Source organism: Odocoileus virginianus, chromosome 20 (genome assembly GCF_023699985.2).
Source record: "Odocoileus virginianus isolate 20LAN1187 ecotype Illinois chromosome 20, Ovbor_1.2, whole genome shotgun sequence".
Lineage (NCBI taxonomy): Eukaryota > Metazoa > Chordata > Mammalia > Artiodactyla > Cervidae > Odocoileus > Odocoileus virginianus.
The window spans coordinates 35,061,684-35,078,885 of NC_069693.1; the positions used below are offsets into that span (position 1 = coordinate 35,061,684).

The 17,202-nt window shown below is 46.4% G+C and overlaps 1 protein-coding gene across 1 annotated transcript; it reads right to left on the bottom strand.

The window, feature by feature from the left end:
• Positions 1-3,579: 3,579 nt before the first annotated feature.
• On the bottom strand, positions 3,580-11,418 carry CCL22 (C-C motif chemokine ligand 22). The gene is made up of 3 exons (XM_020903778.2): positions 11,251-11,418; positions 9,748-9,871; positions 3,580-5,343 (listed from the first exon to the last, which is right to left on the bottom strand). The coding sequence occupies exons 1-3, from the start codon at positions 11,321-11,323 to the stop codon at positions 5,259-5,261; spliced, it is 282 nt and encodes a 93-aa protein (XP_020759437.1). The 5' UTR covers positions 11,324-11,418; the 3' UTR covers positions 3,580-5,258.
• Between the last annotated feature and the right edge of the window lie 5,784 nt (positions 11,419-17,202).

Sequence of the window (17,202 nt, forward strand, 5' to 3'; positions counted from 1 at the left end):
TTTTCCAATGAGGTTGTGTTATGAGACCATGAAATGTAATGCTCTAGAATTCTTTGAAAAAAAATATCTGTTAAAGGCCCAAGGATATATTAAAATTGCTATAAGCAAAATATATTAATGATGTATAATATTTAAATGAATATTAATAAGAAAGATAGAAGCAGTTCTTTACTTACGTAGATTTGCATATTAGTTCAGTTCAGTCACTCAGGCATGTTCGACTCTTGGACCACAGCACACCAGGCTTTCTTGTCCATCACCAACTCTTGGAGCTTGCTCATCTTCATGTCCATCGAGTTGGTGATGCTATCCAAACATCTCATCCTCTGCCAGCCCCTTCTCCTCCTGCCTTCAATCTTTACCAGCATCCAGGTCTTTTCTAATGAGTCAATTCTTCGCATCAGGTGGCCAAAGTATTGGACCAGTTTCAGTATCAGTCCTTCCAGTGAATATTCAGGACTAATTTCCTTTAGGATTGAATGATTTGATCTCCTTGCAGTCCAAGGGACTCTCAAGAGTCTTCTCCAACAGCCACAGTTCAAAAGCATCAATTCTTTGGCGCTCAGCCTTTGTTATGGTCCAACTCTCACATCCATGCATGACTACTGGAAAAACCGTAGCTTTGACTAGACGGACCTTTGTTGGCAAAGTAACGTCTCTGCTTTTTTAATATGCTGTCTAGGTTTGTTATCGTTTTTCTTCCAAGGAGCAAGAATCTTTTAATTTCATGGCTGCAGCTACCATCTGCAGTGATTCTGGAGCCCAAGAAAATAAAGTTTGCCACTGTTTCCATTGTTACCACACGTATTTGCCATGAATTGATGGGGCCGGATGCCATGATCTTCACTTTTTGAATGTTGAATTTTAAGCCAGCTTTTTCACTCTCCTCTTTCACTTTCATCAAGAGGCTCTTTAGTTTCTCTTTGTTTTCTGCCATAAAGGTGGTGTCATCTGCATACCTGAGTTTATTGATATTTCTTCCGGCAATCTTGATTCCAGCTTGTGCTTCATCCAGCCCAGCATTTTGCATGATGGACTCTGCATATAAGTTAAATAAACAAGGTGACAGTATACAGCCTTGGCATACTTCTTTCCCAATTTAGAACCAGTCCATTATTCTATGTCTGGTTCTAACTGTTGCTTCTTGACCTGCATACAGATTTCTCAGGAAGCAGGTCAGCTGGTCTGGTATTCCCATCTCTTTAAGAATTTTTCACAGTTTGTTGTGATCCACACAGTTAAACAGAGGAAACAGTGACAGACTCTGCATTCAGATGGATATATCTGTCCTTTTCTCCTTTGCCTTTTTCTTCTCTTCTTTTTTCAGCTATTTGTAAGGCCTCCTCAGACAACCACTTTGCCCTTTTGCATTTCTTTTCTTGGGGATGGTTTTGATCACTGCCTCATGTACAATTTGCCAACCTCCATCCATAGTACTTAAAGTACTCTATCAGATCTAATCCCTGGAATCTATTTGTCATTTCCACTGTATAATCATAAGGGATTTGATTTAGATCATACCTAAGTGGTCTAGTGGCTTTTCTTACTTTCGTCAATTTAAGTCTGAATTTGGCAATAAGGAGTTCATGATCTGAGCCACAGTCAGTTCCTGGTATTGTTTTTGCTGCCTGTATAGACCTTCTCCATCTTCGGCTACAAAGAATAAAATCAATGTGATTTTGGTATTGACCCTCTGGTGATGTCCAAGTTTAGAGTCGTCTCTTGTGTTGGAAGAGGGTGTTTGCTATGACCAGTGTGTTCTCTTGATAAAACTCTGTTAGCCTTTGCCCTGCTCCATTTTTTACTCCACGGCCAAACTTGCCAGTTACTCCAGGTATCTCTTGACTTCCTACTTTTGCATTCCAGTACCCTATGATGAAAAGGACATCCTTTTTATTTTTTTATTTTTTTAGTGTTAGTTCTAGAAGTTCTTGTAGGTCATCATAGAACTGTTCAACTTCAGCTTCTTTGGCATTAGTGGTTGGGGCATAGACTTGGATTACTGTGATATTGAATGGTTTGCCTTGGAAAGCGAACAGAGATCATTCTGTTGTTTTTGAGATTGCACCCAAGTACTGCATTTTGGACTCTTTTGTTGACCATGAGGGCTACTCCATTTCTTCTACTCCTTCATATTAGACAAGGAGTCTTTTAAAGTGGTTACTCTTTGTGAATATGCACAAAACTGAAAATATTTTTTATTAGTCCCCAGGTAGAAGAATAAAAATGTTTTTAGTGCTAAAAAAACAATCAGCCTGAATTAATCCTCATGTCAAGGAGATACACTTTGGAGTGGCAAATATTGCCCCCACTAAGAATGTGCTTATTAACCAGCTGAGTATCTTCTTTGGAGAACTGTCCATCCAAGTCTTTGCCCATTTTGTTATTGGGCTGTCTGTACCTTTTTATGCCATCAGATTCTCATAAATACACATACCATGTGCTTTTACTGCCCACTATTCACAGAGGCAGAAACTAAGGCTCAGAGGGACCAAATAACTTGTTCCAGACACACACTGGGGAGAGTTCCTATGTCTGTCTGAACCTGTGACCTATGCCCTTCATGATGCTTTTCCATGCCTCTCGGTCAGTGTTCTGGGTGTCTGGAGCCTCAACCCTGGAAATCTCACTGTGAGAGCCAGATCCACAAGGGAGAAAAGCCCACTTGTGCCAAGATGTCCATGGGACAGAATGTACACTGAGGAAATAATGAAGATGCAGCAAGAGCAGAGAAGTCTTTTTTCTGGTTGTTTTTTGAAGAGCAAGCTGTGTCCAGGAACGCCTCCTGGGAAGCAGACCCATTTGAGGGCCCAGAGAAGTTCGGCACCAGATGAACTAGGTACTCCCCGAATCCACTCCCTCTTCTTCCTGGACACACAGCTTGGCTGTACTTCCCAGCATCCTTTGCTGTCAGGGCGCTCATGTGACTGAGTTCTGCCAATGGCACATGGGCAGAAGCGATGAGACCCTGTTTCTGGCCCAGCTCATGAAGTCCTCCCACAAGCTTCCATTCTCTTTTCCCATCTTCTGGATGATGGATAGGAGACCTGGTCCTGGAGGAGGTTGGAGCCATGAGAAGGAAGCAGCCTGGGTCTTTGAATGACCACATGGATGGAAGGTTGCCGCAGACCAGGAATGCCCAGTCAGACTTCATGTGAGAAGACAAAACCTTGTATGGAGTTGAGCCACTGAGATTTGTGGGGTTGTTGTTGCAAGTAGCATTTCCTGACTAACACACTCTCCTCTGTCTCTGTGTTCTCCCTTGAAGGGGGAAAGTTATTGAATGAGTGAATGGATATGCTTCTCAAAGATCTAGACTTGAGGACTGAATGAATGATTTCACCAGCTCCTCCTGTCAAGAGATCCCGGGGTGGACACATGTCTGGGGTTCCCTGCTGGCACCTGCTCAGCTACTTCCCAGGTCCTGAGGTCTGGCTGAGACTCCGCACCCTCTCACAGGGTGACCTTGGGCAAGCCAGCTCATGTATCAGTGTCAGGGGCTTCTCCACCGGGAGGGAGGGGGCCATGGGTCTCCTGCCCCACCTCACAGGAACAGCACATGCCAAGGAACAAAGCAGGTATTGTTGCAGAGGATTTATTTTCCAGAAGGCCTGAGGGGCAGGGGCAGGGGCAGGATAGGAGCAGAGGGAGATCCCAGAACACTTGAAGGCCAAGTTCATGGGCAATGGACAGGTTAACACTTCTAGTACCTGTAGTGGACAAATGCTCTTGGGCTCTAGGAGGGGACAGAAGTCCTGAAAGACACTGATTTTTATGCCTGGCAAAGCCACATTCTCTATGCTTCAACCTGAGCCTAACAGCAAATCCCTTAAGATGGGTATTCCCATTCTCAGGTGAGGCTCAGAGAGGTTAAATGTTCTCCTCAGGGTCACAAGTGACAACCACCCTGCCATGCTGCATCAGGCTCCCTCAGAAAGGAAAAAGCACAGATATCTGAAGAACCTGTTGTCCCCAACGAGGTGCAGATAAGTCCCAAATCCCAGTCATTAGCCTGGCCACAGCCACTTGAGAACAACCTCCATTCAAGGCTCTTTCCCTTAACTATACCCCACACATTCCCTCCAGGGGTCAGGAAATCATTGCCTTTTTCCCCTCCCACACATTTCCTAAAGTTCTTCCCGTCATTTATTTGGCCTTTTAAGCATTTTCCCTCTTTACTTATACAAATATAACTAGAGCTTATAATACCAAGCCAAGTGTACTCATTCACACTGTGGCATGAATTTATTTATTAGCTATTTGGGAAAGGAGGAAGAAAAAATGAGGGTCTCTGAAGACTCCCTCTGAAGAGGTCAGGCCTGGATGTTGGAGGTTGGAGGGGCAGAAAAAACCCAAGGGAAGCAAGAAGGTTAAAGACTTCTAACATGCAGGTAAAATGGGGAAGAAAGGTGAATCTGGGCAAATTAGAGGCTTCCTAATGGACCCCACCAGCCCTTCTCTAGATGACCTTAAGTCTCTGTACTGATGCATGAGAGCCTTTGGGAGGTAAGAGAGAGAAACTACTTTTATTGACTCAATCTGCAGCCTCTTACTGAGCCCTGATTCTGAACCAGCCCCTGTGCTCTCTGCTGGAGGCCAGGAGACCAAAGTAACTCAGGTGTGCATATTGGTCTAGCTGATGAGACTGGAGGACAAGCTCCCAAGTCCTGAGAATTCTAGGCAGATGGTGATCAGTATTGTTAAAGGGAGGCAGAGGGCCCGTGGAAATTTAAAAAACTGAATCTCAGTTACTTGCTACTTAGGTTGAGTGATGCCCTGGAGGATCGGGTTGACGTGTGCAGAAAATGGAAAGACATTCTGGGTGTCAGGAGGAGCCCAGGAAAAGAGCCAGAAGTGGAAAGGTATGACATGGGTTGGGAGAACAGGGAGCTGGAGTCCAACATCCACGAAGGGAAACGAGGCAGGGCTGGAGACGGAGGTGCCAGGCTCAGGAGATCTGACCTCAGCTGAGGGCAATGGGGAGCCATGGAAGGGTTTGGAGCAGAGGCGTGACCGACCAGGAGGGTGGACCCTCTGGCTTTGGTGGGGCAGAGGGCAGGTTGGAAGGTAAGAGGGGGGCTGAGAGTCACAGCTGGAGGCTTGACTGAGGGTAACAGCTGCAGGGATTAAAATCTCTCAGCACTGAGAGAGTTGTTGGCACAGGCTCATGTCAGGAAGCTGCTGTAACAGGAGGGAGGTGGGGATCCGTGAGCCATCCTGGAGGAACCAAGGCCACGGTCATCAGAGCAGGACCTGCCTCATTGGCTCAGCTTCTGGAGAATCTTCTTCACCCAGTGCTGTTTGGGGTCAGCACAGATCTCTCGGTCCTTCATGGTCAGCAAGCTGGAAGGCAGAAACACCAGGGGGAGAAGGAAGCCTCATTAGCATGCAGCAAGGATGCCATGGCCCACTGCAGACCGTTTGCATACAGCAGGTGACGCATAAATGCAGGTGACTCACATGTCTTAAGAAGGACAATGTGAAATAAACATCAAGGACCTCCCATACCTTCAGCCCCAGCCCCAAGTGCCAGGACAGGCAAGGAAATAGAATGCCCAAGAGGCTCATAATCACTGCTGACACTGTCTTGGGAGAGAGTAGTGGGTAGTGGCCAAGAGTATGAACTTTGGAACCAGCTTATCTGGATTAAAGTTCAAGCTCTGCCACTTGTTAGCGAGTCCCTTAACTTCTCTGAGGTTCTGTTTTCACATCTGTAAAATGGGCATGATAATTGTGGTCCAACTTCCTAGGAATCTGATGATGATTTGATTAATTAATATATAAACTGGAGTGCTCAGGACAGTGCACGGCAGACAGCAGATGCTATATAATTGTGCCAGGAGCTGGCCCAAAGGTCTTTTTTAACTTTTTTTTTAAAAGGCAGAGGAACCAGAGATCAAACTGCCAACATCTGCTGGATCATCGAAAAAGCAAGAGAATTCCAGAAAAACATCTATTTTTGCTTTATTGACTATGCCAAAGCCTTTGACTGTGTGGATCATAATAAACTGTGGAAAATTCTGAAAGAGTTGGGAATACCAGACCACCTGACCTGCCTCCTGAGAAATCTGTATGCAGGTCAGGAAGCATCAGTTAGAACTGGACATGGAACAACAGACTGGTTCCAAACAGGAAAAGGAGTACGTCAAGGCTGTATATTGTCACCCTGCTTATTTAACTTATATGCAGAGTACATCATGAGAAACACTGGGCTGGAAGAAACACAAGCTGGAATCAAGATTGCTGGGAGAAAAATCAATAACCTCAGATATGCAAACGACACCACCCTTATGGCAGAAAGTGAAGAACTAAAGAGCCTCTTGATGAAAGTGAAAGAGGAGAGTGAAAAAGTTGGCTTAAAGCTCAACATTCAGAAAACTAAGATCATGGCATCCGGTCCCATCACTTCATGGCAAATAGATGGGGAAACAGTGGCTGACTTTATTTTTGGGGGCTCCAAAATCACTGCAGATGGTGATTGCAGCCATGAAATTAAAAGACGCTTACTCCTTGGAAGGAAAGTTATGACCAACCTAGACAGCATATTAAAAAGCAGAGACATTACTTTGTCAACAAAGTTTCGTATAGTCAAGGCTACAGTTTTTCCAGTGGTCGTATATGGATGTGAGAGTTGGACTATAAAGAGGGCTGAGTGCTAAAGAATTGATGCTTTTGAACTGTGGTGTTGGAGAAGACTCTTGAGAGTCCCTTGGACTGCAGGGAGATCCAACCAGTTCATCCTAAAGGAGATCAGTCCTCGGTGTTCATTGGAAGGACTGATGTTGAAGCTGAAACTCCAATACTTTGGCCACCTGATGCAAAGAGCTGACTCATTTGAAAAGACCCTGATGCTGGGAAAGATTGAGGGCAGGAGGAGAAGGGGATGACAGAGGATGAGATGGTTGGATGGCATCACGGACTCAATGGACAGGAGTTTGGGTAAACTCCGGGAGTTGGTGATGGACAGGGAGGCCTGGTGTGCTGCAGCTCATGGGGTCGAGAAGAGTCGGACACGACTGAGTGACTGAACTGAACTGAATTAATAAAAGTCACATAATATAAAACATACTATTTTAACCATATTTAACTGGGCAGTTCAGTGGCGCTAAGCACATTCACATTATTGTGCCACTCTTACCATCATCCGTCTCCCAAATTTTTCGCCTTCCTAAAACTTCCTAAAACTTTCTGAAACTCTGTCCCTATTGAACACTAACTCCCCACCCATCCTCCCTACTCTCTGACTCCTGGTATCTACCAATATACTTTCTGACTATGAATTTGACTATTCTTAGGTATCTCATAGAAGTGGAACCAAACAGTATTTGGCTGCACCTAATGTATATTGAAATGCCTTTTTAAGGTTCACTTGATATATGTTGGCCTGAACTTTTAACACTGACTTTCTTCATAAATCCCTCAACGAACCTACATGCCTCCAGTGTTCTATCTGCTTCTCAGTGAGGAAAGGGAGGCCCAGCGAGGTAAAGGAGCTTGCCCAAGTGCCAGAACTGGTAAGACCTGACTCATCGTGCTTGCTGTAAACTGGACGCTCTGGAGCAGGCCCACTCCCAAGAGACCTGAGCCCAGAGAGGAGAGGGGAGCAATAGCCCCAGACCACGTGGCAGTTGTGGGCTCGGGCTTCCACTTTTGCCAGAGCTGCAACAAACACCCCTGATCTGCACATGTATGTGCCCACATACACACAGAGGACCAATGAACAGAAAGAACAAAGAAGACAGCAAAGCAGGATTGATCTTGGCCGTGGACAGCCTGCCCTGGCTGCTCTGTGGCACCGGACAAGGTTCGGCCCCTCTGAGCTTTGATCTTCCCATTCATTGAACCACATTCCTTCTAGAGTCCCTTCCGGCTCAAGACCCAATAATCACATGTGTCCCTGGTGGCTCAGTGGTAAAGAATCCATGTGTCAAGGCAGGAGACTCAGGTTCAGTCCCTGGGTCGGGAAGATCCCCTGGAGAAGGAAATGGCAACCCACTCCAGTGTTCTTGCCTGGGAAATCCCACGGACAGAGAAGCCTGGTGGGCCATAGTCCATGGGGTCGCAAAAGAGCAACTAAGAAACTGAGTGACTAAACAACAGCAACCGCCTCTCACTGAGCATCTATTGTATGCCAGAAATTGAGTATTATACCTCCTAGTTACTATTATCATGCCCTGTGATGCTCAAAAAGACCCCATCACTCACTGTGTCCATTTATTCAACAAAAGGAGATTTAACAGTACCTACTACATTGAGTTGTTTGAAGGACTAAATGAGTTAATATTTATAAAGTGTCTATAATAGTGCCTGTCACTTAACAAGAACTCTCTACACGTCTGATAAATAAAAATAAATGATCATTTGTAGGTGATCATTCCCACTATTCTGATGGGGAAACAGGCCCAGTATTGAAGCGACCAGAACCCTGGCAGGGCTTCCCGCTTCAGTCTTCTTGCATTTTACCCCTTTGAGGGGTGGAAGATGAATGAGAAGGATGAAGATGAGAAGATGACAGAGACCCAAAGGGGGTCGTGAGTCCCCAGGTTCAAATACCCCACTCCCAGCAGACTCCAGGCCAAGGAAAAGGAATCAAAGAAACTGAGAGAAAGCAGCAAAGGAGGACAAGGACCCAAGAATCCTGGTTCCAGCCTGGGCAACCTTGAGCAAGTCATTTCTCTTCACCCCATCATGAGCCTGTTTCTCCATGTATGAAATAGAAATAATAGCACCTCCTTGTAGGATCACTATGAGAATGAAATAGTCATGCTCAGAACAGTGTCTGGCCCAGAGGAAGCACTTAAGTGTCAGCTCTTAACATTCTCCTGGTAAGCATGGGTTGCCTCATTGAAAAGGAATGAAATAATGCCATTTGCAGCAACATGGATGGAACTAGAGACTCTCACCCTGAGTGAAGTAAGTCAGACAGAGAAGGAGAAATATCATAGGACCTCCCTTATGTGTGGAATCTAAAAAGAAATGATACAAATGAACTTACTTACAAAACAGAAAGACTCACAGACTTAGACAACAAACTTACTGGTTCCTGGGTGGGTGAAAGGATGAGGGGGAGGGCACAGTTAGGGAGTTTGGGATGGACATGTACACATTGCCATATTTAAAGTGGATAAGCAACAATGGCCTATTATATACAGCACATGGAACTCTGCCCAGTGTTCGTGGCAGCCTGGATGGGAGGGGAGTTTGGAGGAGAATGGATATATGTGTATATATATATCTTTATAGGTCCCTTTGCTGTTCATCTGAAATCATCACAACATTATTTGTTAATGGGCTATACCCCAGTAAACAAAAAGAAAAAAACTAAGAATGGACTGCCTCAAATAACTAAATCTCAGGGCACTGGGGATCCAAGATGCTTCTGATGGGAACGTCTCTGCCGACTCAGCTGACTTCATGTCCCCTGAACCCTACACTCTACAGCAGCTCTACACTACCTATCTCACCATGCCCGCGGATGCACCCTCTGCGATCTCAGAACCAGGCACGTGCTGCCTGGCACAAAGGAAGTGCCTGATAAGATCTGTCGAATGATCACATGGTTTTTCTTTCTTGGTACACCCAAGCCTCAGCTGAGCCACCTAGTCCAGCCAGGGGCTCCCCCTGGCATCTGGGCATCCAGCTGCATGCCTCCAGCCCCGGGTGGAGCCCACCCATGTGCACGTGGATCCTCCCAGACAACACCCATCAGGCTCTCTAAGGCCTTTGCCGCCCCAGCTCCCTACTCACACCACGCCAGGCCTCCGGCAGGAATTTGAAGTCCAGTAGTAATATTTCACCAAACGCAGGGGCAGAGGGTAACGGACGTAGTCCCGGCAACAGATGCTGTCTTCCACGTTGGCACCGTAGGGGCCTGGGGAAGAAGGGTGTTCAGAGGTGTCACAGGCTGGTCTCCCTTGGCCCTCATCTGACTCAGCTTTTCTGTTCTCATGTGGAAGGTTGGTGTCCAAAGGATTCTGGCCCCTCAAAGACCCCACTCTTGGCTCTCTAAGAAGCTGCTAAGCACCCAGAGTCTACACTCTGCATCAGCCAGCTCAAGGGAGAGGGAGTCAGACTGACTGAGCATCAGCAATGCCCTAAGGGGACTTTCCTGGTGGTCCAGGGGTTAGGACTCTGTGCTTCCCCTGTAGGGGGCACAGGTTCAATCCCTGGTTGGGGAACTAAGGTTCTCTAAGTGGTATAGCACTCCCCAAACAAACAAACAAACAACAACAAAAAACACAACGCCTAGTGTGGCCAAGAATAAAAAACCCACCAAAACTCAACCAAACGAATGGAACAATGCCGAAGCTCTAGATGGGGCCCAGAGACACTGAACAGGAAGGAGCCTTAGAACTTTGCTATTGGAGGTGAGGTCCGTGGACCCTCATCAGCATCACTTAGGAGCTTATCAGAAAAGCTCAGTGCCTCGTCCCAGCCGGACTGAATCAGGTGTGCTCTTTGAAGAACTCTCCAGGTCTTCGGAGAATTTCCCTTCAGCACACATCTACTTGAATCCCCTTCCTGGAGCAAATGGTGAGACTGGGGTCCAGAGAGGGAGGTGGATTTGCCCAGACCACACAGCAGGACCTGGGAGAGTATCAGGTCAAGGGCTCAGACAGAATCTAGTCACCCAAGCCCCGGTTCGAGTGTCACTCTACCCTGAGTCACATAACATCTCTGAGACCTAATTTCCTCCTCAGATCCAGCGGGTAATAATAGTACCTACTCTCTGGGGCCTTTAATGCAGGGAAAAGTGCTCAGGAACCCCAGTAAATGAGCAATCATTGCTCCTGACTCCCAGCCCAGTCCTCATTCCCCTACCCAACACAGGGAGAAGAGCAGTGTTGAGGGGAAGTTCTGGAGCAAGAATGCGGTCGTGAGAGGGCAGGACCAGTCTTCCAAGGGAGTAGCCCTTACCCCTGCTCCTACCTTTCCCCACCCCGGCTGTCCTCCTTCAGGGGGTCCTTATCCACACCCCAAGACCCTATTGTTGAGTTCTCTAGGGGGACCCTGGGCCATGCCCACCACCACCCCTAACCCAGCTGAGGCAGATCCTAGACTCCAAGCTTTCAGCACTGCTCATTTAACAGATGTAAAGACTCAGGTCTGGTAGAAGCAATGGGACCAGCCCAACAGCCAGCAGACTGGCGTCTTCGGCTCTCAGTTCAGTACTCTCTCCGCCACATGAGGAAGCTACCCTAGTGTCTGACCTTGGCTTCTGCAGAGAGCCCTGCCTCTTCCCAATCTCACCTGCCTCTGTTGCTTGAAGTATCATAGCCAGGAGGATGAGGGCAGCCAGGAGAGAGGTCTGCAGGCTGGCCATCGTTTTGACCTGTGTCCCAGCTCAGGTGTCTACAATCACCAAAGGACAGGAGGTCTGGTATTTAAGCGCTTGCTACACCCACAAGCCTCAGACACTCTTAGTCACCCGTGAGGCCAGAGTCTCTGACATTCACATTATGAAAGAAGAACTCCTGCTTCCTTCAAAGAGGAGGAAATTCTTTGTGGCCAGGAGCCACTCAAAGGGGACCCCCACGCTCACCTTTCCCTGAGTCTCAAGAGATGTGAAATCCCCCTTGAGCTGGGCCTCTTGGAGGCCTCTGCTCCCTGGGGTCTGCTGGCTGTGTGGCCTTGGCCATGTCACTGGATGTCTCTGGGTGTCAGTTTACCCATCTGGAAATGGGGGAGATGTTTTCAGAGCCCCACTGACTTACCCCAGTGGTCGTTTGTAAATCAAGTGAGAATGGGGACAGGAGCCAAACAGCCCCAAGGCCTCACCTGGAACTGAGGCCCATCTTGTCCCCTTGGTGACCTTCATCATGGATCTGTCTTCAAAGGGAGAAGCCTATGGACCCCTTGGCTTATTTTCTCTGCCACATCACCAGCGTCCTCCAGGGCTTCTCACAAGGTCTCAACTTGGGCCAGTTCATGGTCATTTACATTTCCAGTTTCCCTTGTGGCTCAGCTGGTAAAGAATCTGCCTGCAATGTGGGAGACCTGGATTCGATCCCTGGGTTGGGAAGAGCCCCTGGAGAAGGGAAAGGCTACCCACTCCAGTATTCAGGTCTGGAGAATTCAATGAGTCACAGAGTCAGATACGATAGAGTGACTTTCACTTTCTTTCTGTCCTTCTTTCCAGCTGTCTCTACGCTCTTCCTCAGACACCCCCTTCTCAATCTACCACCACATCCCACTGATTCTACTTCCTAAGTCTCTCTCAGATCTGTCCCCTTATCTCTGTCCCCATTGTCCCTGCCCTGTCCTGGCCGCCTCCACCCCAGGCTCAGATGCTGGCCCCTCATTCCCCACTCCACAATGCAGTGACCACAGGGAGCAGCCCTGATTCCAAGCTCCACACACCTGCTTCAAAACCCTGCTGCACCCCCGCTAAACCCATTCTCCTGATTGTGACCTTCAAGACCTCTATTCCATACATGATCCTCCCCCCCAAACTGGTCTCCCTCCCATGAGGAATCACATCACTCTCCTCACAGTTCCTCAAAGAGGTCTGTGGCCTGTCCCTGGTCATGTATGCCCTTTCCACTTCCCTACTGCATAAACTCCTACTTATGCATCAAGAGCCATTTGAAATGTCAGCCTCTAAGTAAGCACACCCCCTCAGGACTTAAAATTCTCTGGGGTGACCTAGAACATGGACTCAAACAGATTACATCATATTTTCTCTTTCTTGGGCTCCTCCTAGAAGCCAAATTGATTCATCTCTTGGAAAGCAGGGTCTCCATTTATTTGTCTTGGCAGTCCAGGTACCCCACCAAGAGTGGGGTACATTGTGGGTGCTCAGAATAAATCTAATGGAGGAGAAAAAAGGGACTTGCCAGTAAGTGGCTGAGCCAGCCTGGAGTTCAGGACTCAGCAGTACTCTACTTGTAAAGGGATCCAGCCATTCATTTATTCATCCATTCAACAAATACTTATTGAGCCCTTGGTAGACAAAATAACGAACCCCCCAAAACGTCCACATGTAATTCCCTGAACTTGTGAATATGTGACCTTAAATGGTAAAAAGGACTTTGCAGGTGTGTTTAAATTCAAGCCCTTCAAAGAGATAGACTTCCAAGATTATCTGGATGGACTCAATCCAATCTCAGGGTCATGATAAGAAGGGCCACCAAATGCGTCAGATACAGACAGGATAAGGGATGACATAAGCAGAAGTTTACATGATATGATGCTGTGAGCCCAGGAATGCAGGCAGCCTCCAGGAGGTGGGAAAGGCAAGGAAACAAATTTTCCCCTAGGGATTCCAGAAGGAAAACAGCCCTGCCAACACCTTGATTTCATACCACTGAGACTGATTTAGGACTTCTGACTTTCTGAACTATGCATGGGTGAGTGCTCAGCCACTTCAGTCGTGTCTGACTCTTTGTAACCCCACAGACTGTAGCCCACCAGGCTCCTCTATCCATGGGATTCTCCAGTCAAGAATACTGGAGTGGGTTGCTGGGCCCTCCTCCAAGGAATCTTTCCCATCCAGTGATCAAGTCCACGTCTCCTGCACTGCAGGCAGACTCTTTAGCCACTGAGCCACCTCTGAACTGTAAGATAGCAAACTCGTGTTGTATTCAACCACCATTTATCACAGCAGCAAGGGGAGACTAATACAAGAACCTGTTGTGTGCAAGGTACACTGCCAGGATCTGGGGACACAGCAGTGAGCCTTGGAGACAGACAATAAACAGAGGAAAAAAAAAAAAAAGAAAGGTAATGTCAGGCTGCAGTGAGTGCCGTGAAGAAAATGAAACAGAGAGAAACAGTGACCATGGGAAAGCATGCTGAGTAGTCTATGAGGGGTGACATGCAAGCTGAAATTCAGATGATACTAAGAAGCCCATCAGGGAGGAAAGGGCAAGGGTCAAGGGTGAGAGGGCTGAGCAGCTGGGGCAGAGTGAGTGTGGGAAGAGGGGGCAGCCAGGTGGGAGAGGCGGGCGGGCAGAGGCAGGCAGGGCCTGTTCAACTACGATTCCTATGGGCCTCCTGATGGATCTATGGAGGAGCATAGCATTGCTTTGGAAGACCTCGTCAAAAGCCAGTCACAGAAGGACAAATACTGCATGATTCCCATTCTGTGGGGTTCCTGGAGGAGTCAAATTCATAAAGACAGGAACTAAAATGGTGGTTACCAGCGGCTGGAGGGCAGAGGGAATGAGGATATTTTGCATCTTATGTCATCAAGGAAATGCAAATTAAAGCAATGAGGAGATACCACTACCAATACTACTACCACACCTATGAGAATGGCCAAAGTCTGGGACACTGACTAGAGTGAGGACGTGGAGCAACGTGAACCCATTCATTGCTGATGGGATGTTAAACAGTACAGCCACTTCGAAAGTCTGGAGGTTTCTTACAAAACTAAGTATGCTTTTACTGTCTGGCCCAATGATCACAATCCTTGGTATTTACCCAAAGGAAAACTGAAAACTTACATCCTCACAAAAGCCTATAGCTTAGCAACTTTATTCCTAATTGTCAAAATTTAGGAGCAACCAAAATGTCCTTCAGGAGGTGAATGGATAAAATGTGGTACTTCAGACAATGGAATTATTATCACTGCTAAAAAGAAAAGAGCTATCAAACTGAAAAGACATGGAGGAAACTTAAATGCATATTACTGTTATTGTTTAGTTGCTAAGCCATGTAGCCCCCACCAGTCCATGGGATTTCCCAGACAAGAATACTGGAGCGGGTTGCCATTTCCTTTTCCAATTACTAGCTAAGTGAGAGAAGCCAATTTGAAAAGGATAACTACTGTATGACTCCAACTATATGACCTTTTGGAAAAGGCAAAACTATAATAAAAAGATTAGTGGTTACCAGGGGTTAGAGGGGAGAAAAGATGAATAAGTGGAGCACAGAGGAGTGTTAGGGTAGTGAAAATACCTCCATACAATACCATAATGATGGACACACATCATTATATTTTGGTCCAAACCCATACACCACACACCAAGAGAGAATAAACTATAATATTATAAACTATAGACTTTTGGTGGTTACAATGTGTCAAAGTAGGTTCATCAGTTGTCACAAATGTACACTCTGGAGGGGGATTTTAATAGTGAGGGAGCCATGTATGTGTGGGGGCAGGGAGTATACAGGAAATTTCTCCTCCTCTCAGTGTTGCTGTGAACCTAAAAATACTCCAGAAAATTGTCTTGAAAGAAAAAAAAAAAAAAGGTGTTACCTAGAGTCTAATCAAGCTCTAGCCCTGAATCCCATCTTGTAAGAAATACAGGGTCTAGAGGAAGATTAATGATCCCACGAGAAGGCAGACAACTCCAGAAGGTGGGACCTTCCAGGCCTCCTAAAAAACAGCTGTCTGGGGATAAACACAGAGTCAATGTTTTTTTTTTTTTTTTTTTTTTTTTTTTTTACAAAATGTGGATTAGGGACATTGAAGATTAAAAGTGATACAAGAGACAGTCAAATATGTACAATATATAGACTAGTTGAATCCTAATTTTGAGAAACAGTTGTAAAAGATCTTTTGGGGACAAACATGGAAATTTATTTATTTTTCTTTTTTCTTTTATTTTTTTAAATTTTATTTTTAATTGGAGGATAACTGGTTTACAGTGTTGTGTTAGCTTCTGCTGTACAACCACATGAATCAGCCGTATGTATACATATATCCAGGCATCCCTGGTGGCTGAGCAGTAAAGAATCCACCTGCAAGGCAGGAGACACGGGAGATATGGGTTCAATCCCTGGGTCCAGAAGACTCCTCTGAAGGAGGAGATGACAACCCACTCTAGTATTCTTGCCTGGAAAATCCCATGGACAGAGGAGCTTGGTAGGAAGTGGTCCATGGGTTTGCAAAGAGTCAGACACAACTGAAGTGACTGAGCACAGAGGAATGCATGTATTCCCTCCCTCATGAGCCCCCTCCCCACCTCACCCCATCATATCCACCTAGGCTGCCACGAGCGCCGAGCTAAGCTCTCTGAAACCAGGAAATTTAAATATAATATGATATCAGCGCTTTATTGTTGATTTTCTTAGATAAAGACTTTAAAGGTGTGTAGGAGGATGTCCTTGTTTTTAAGAGATGTACCTGAAGTATTTAGGGGTGAAATTCATGATGATCTTACTTTCAAAGAGTTCAGTTCAGGTGAAGTATACATGTATATGAGTACATATTGGTGTGTGTATATAGAGAGACGTGTGTGTATATATATGTGCATTTATGCATATGTATGTATGTACTGCACATACGTATAGGTGCATGTGCATACAAGTGTCTATATGCCTACATCTGTGTGTTGTATGCATATACATGTAAGCATGTACACTTGGTGTGTGTGTATATATGTGCATATGTATGTGCAAATATGTGTTACGTGTGTGTGTATATGCATATACTTGTACAATATCCCAGGGAAAGCAAACACAGCTGGATGTTAACCATGTTACAGTGAGGTGGTAGATATACTGGTGATCCTTAAACTGCTCTAACAACTTTCCTGAACATTTTAAATGTTTCATAACAAAACACAGGGAGAAAAGAAGAAATACTTTTTAGATGTGGAAGCGATCTTGTGAAAAACGGACCGTCACTGGAGGACTGTGAGGGAAAGACACAGAACTGGTCTAGTGGCTTTTCATCTGAACTCGGGGTTTCCTTCCACAGGACCCTCAGGGGGTGAGCTCAGGGGCTGCCCCCTGGAGAGCACCTCTGTCCCCAGCAACGAGGCAGGGCCCCCAGCCTTTCCTGCTGACTCAGCCCCTGCTCCCCTGGGGCTCGGAAAGAGGGTGAGCCACACCTGCGCTCCCCCAGCCTGCTCCCCCTGGGCAGGAGGAGAGGCAGGTACTGCATTCAAGGAGCCCCGAGTTCACAGACAGGGCTCAGGGGACGGCTGTCAGAAAAAAGAAAGGGGGGTTTCTCTCGGGCTGAAGGTGGGGAATCCCCGGCAGTTACCAAGGAAAGGGATGTTCTCCCTCTTCATGTGGAGAGGTAGAGCTGCCTTGTCCTTCTGTCCTACAATGCTGGCAATGGATGGGAGGCTCCCAGATCAAACTCTCCTTTCCCCAAATGTCCTTCTTCTATTTAAATTATTTTTTGCTTATTAAAAAAAATACGTAAAAGTGGAAACCACCCACATGTCCATCAATGGATGAATGGAAACACACACACACACAATGGAATATTACTCACCTGAAAAAGGAAGGAAATTGTGACCT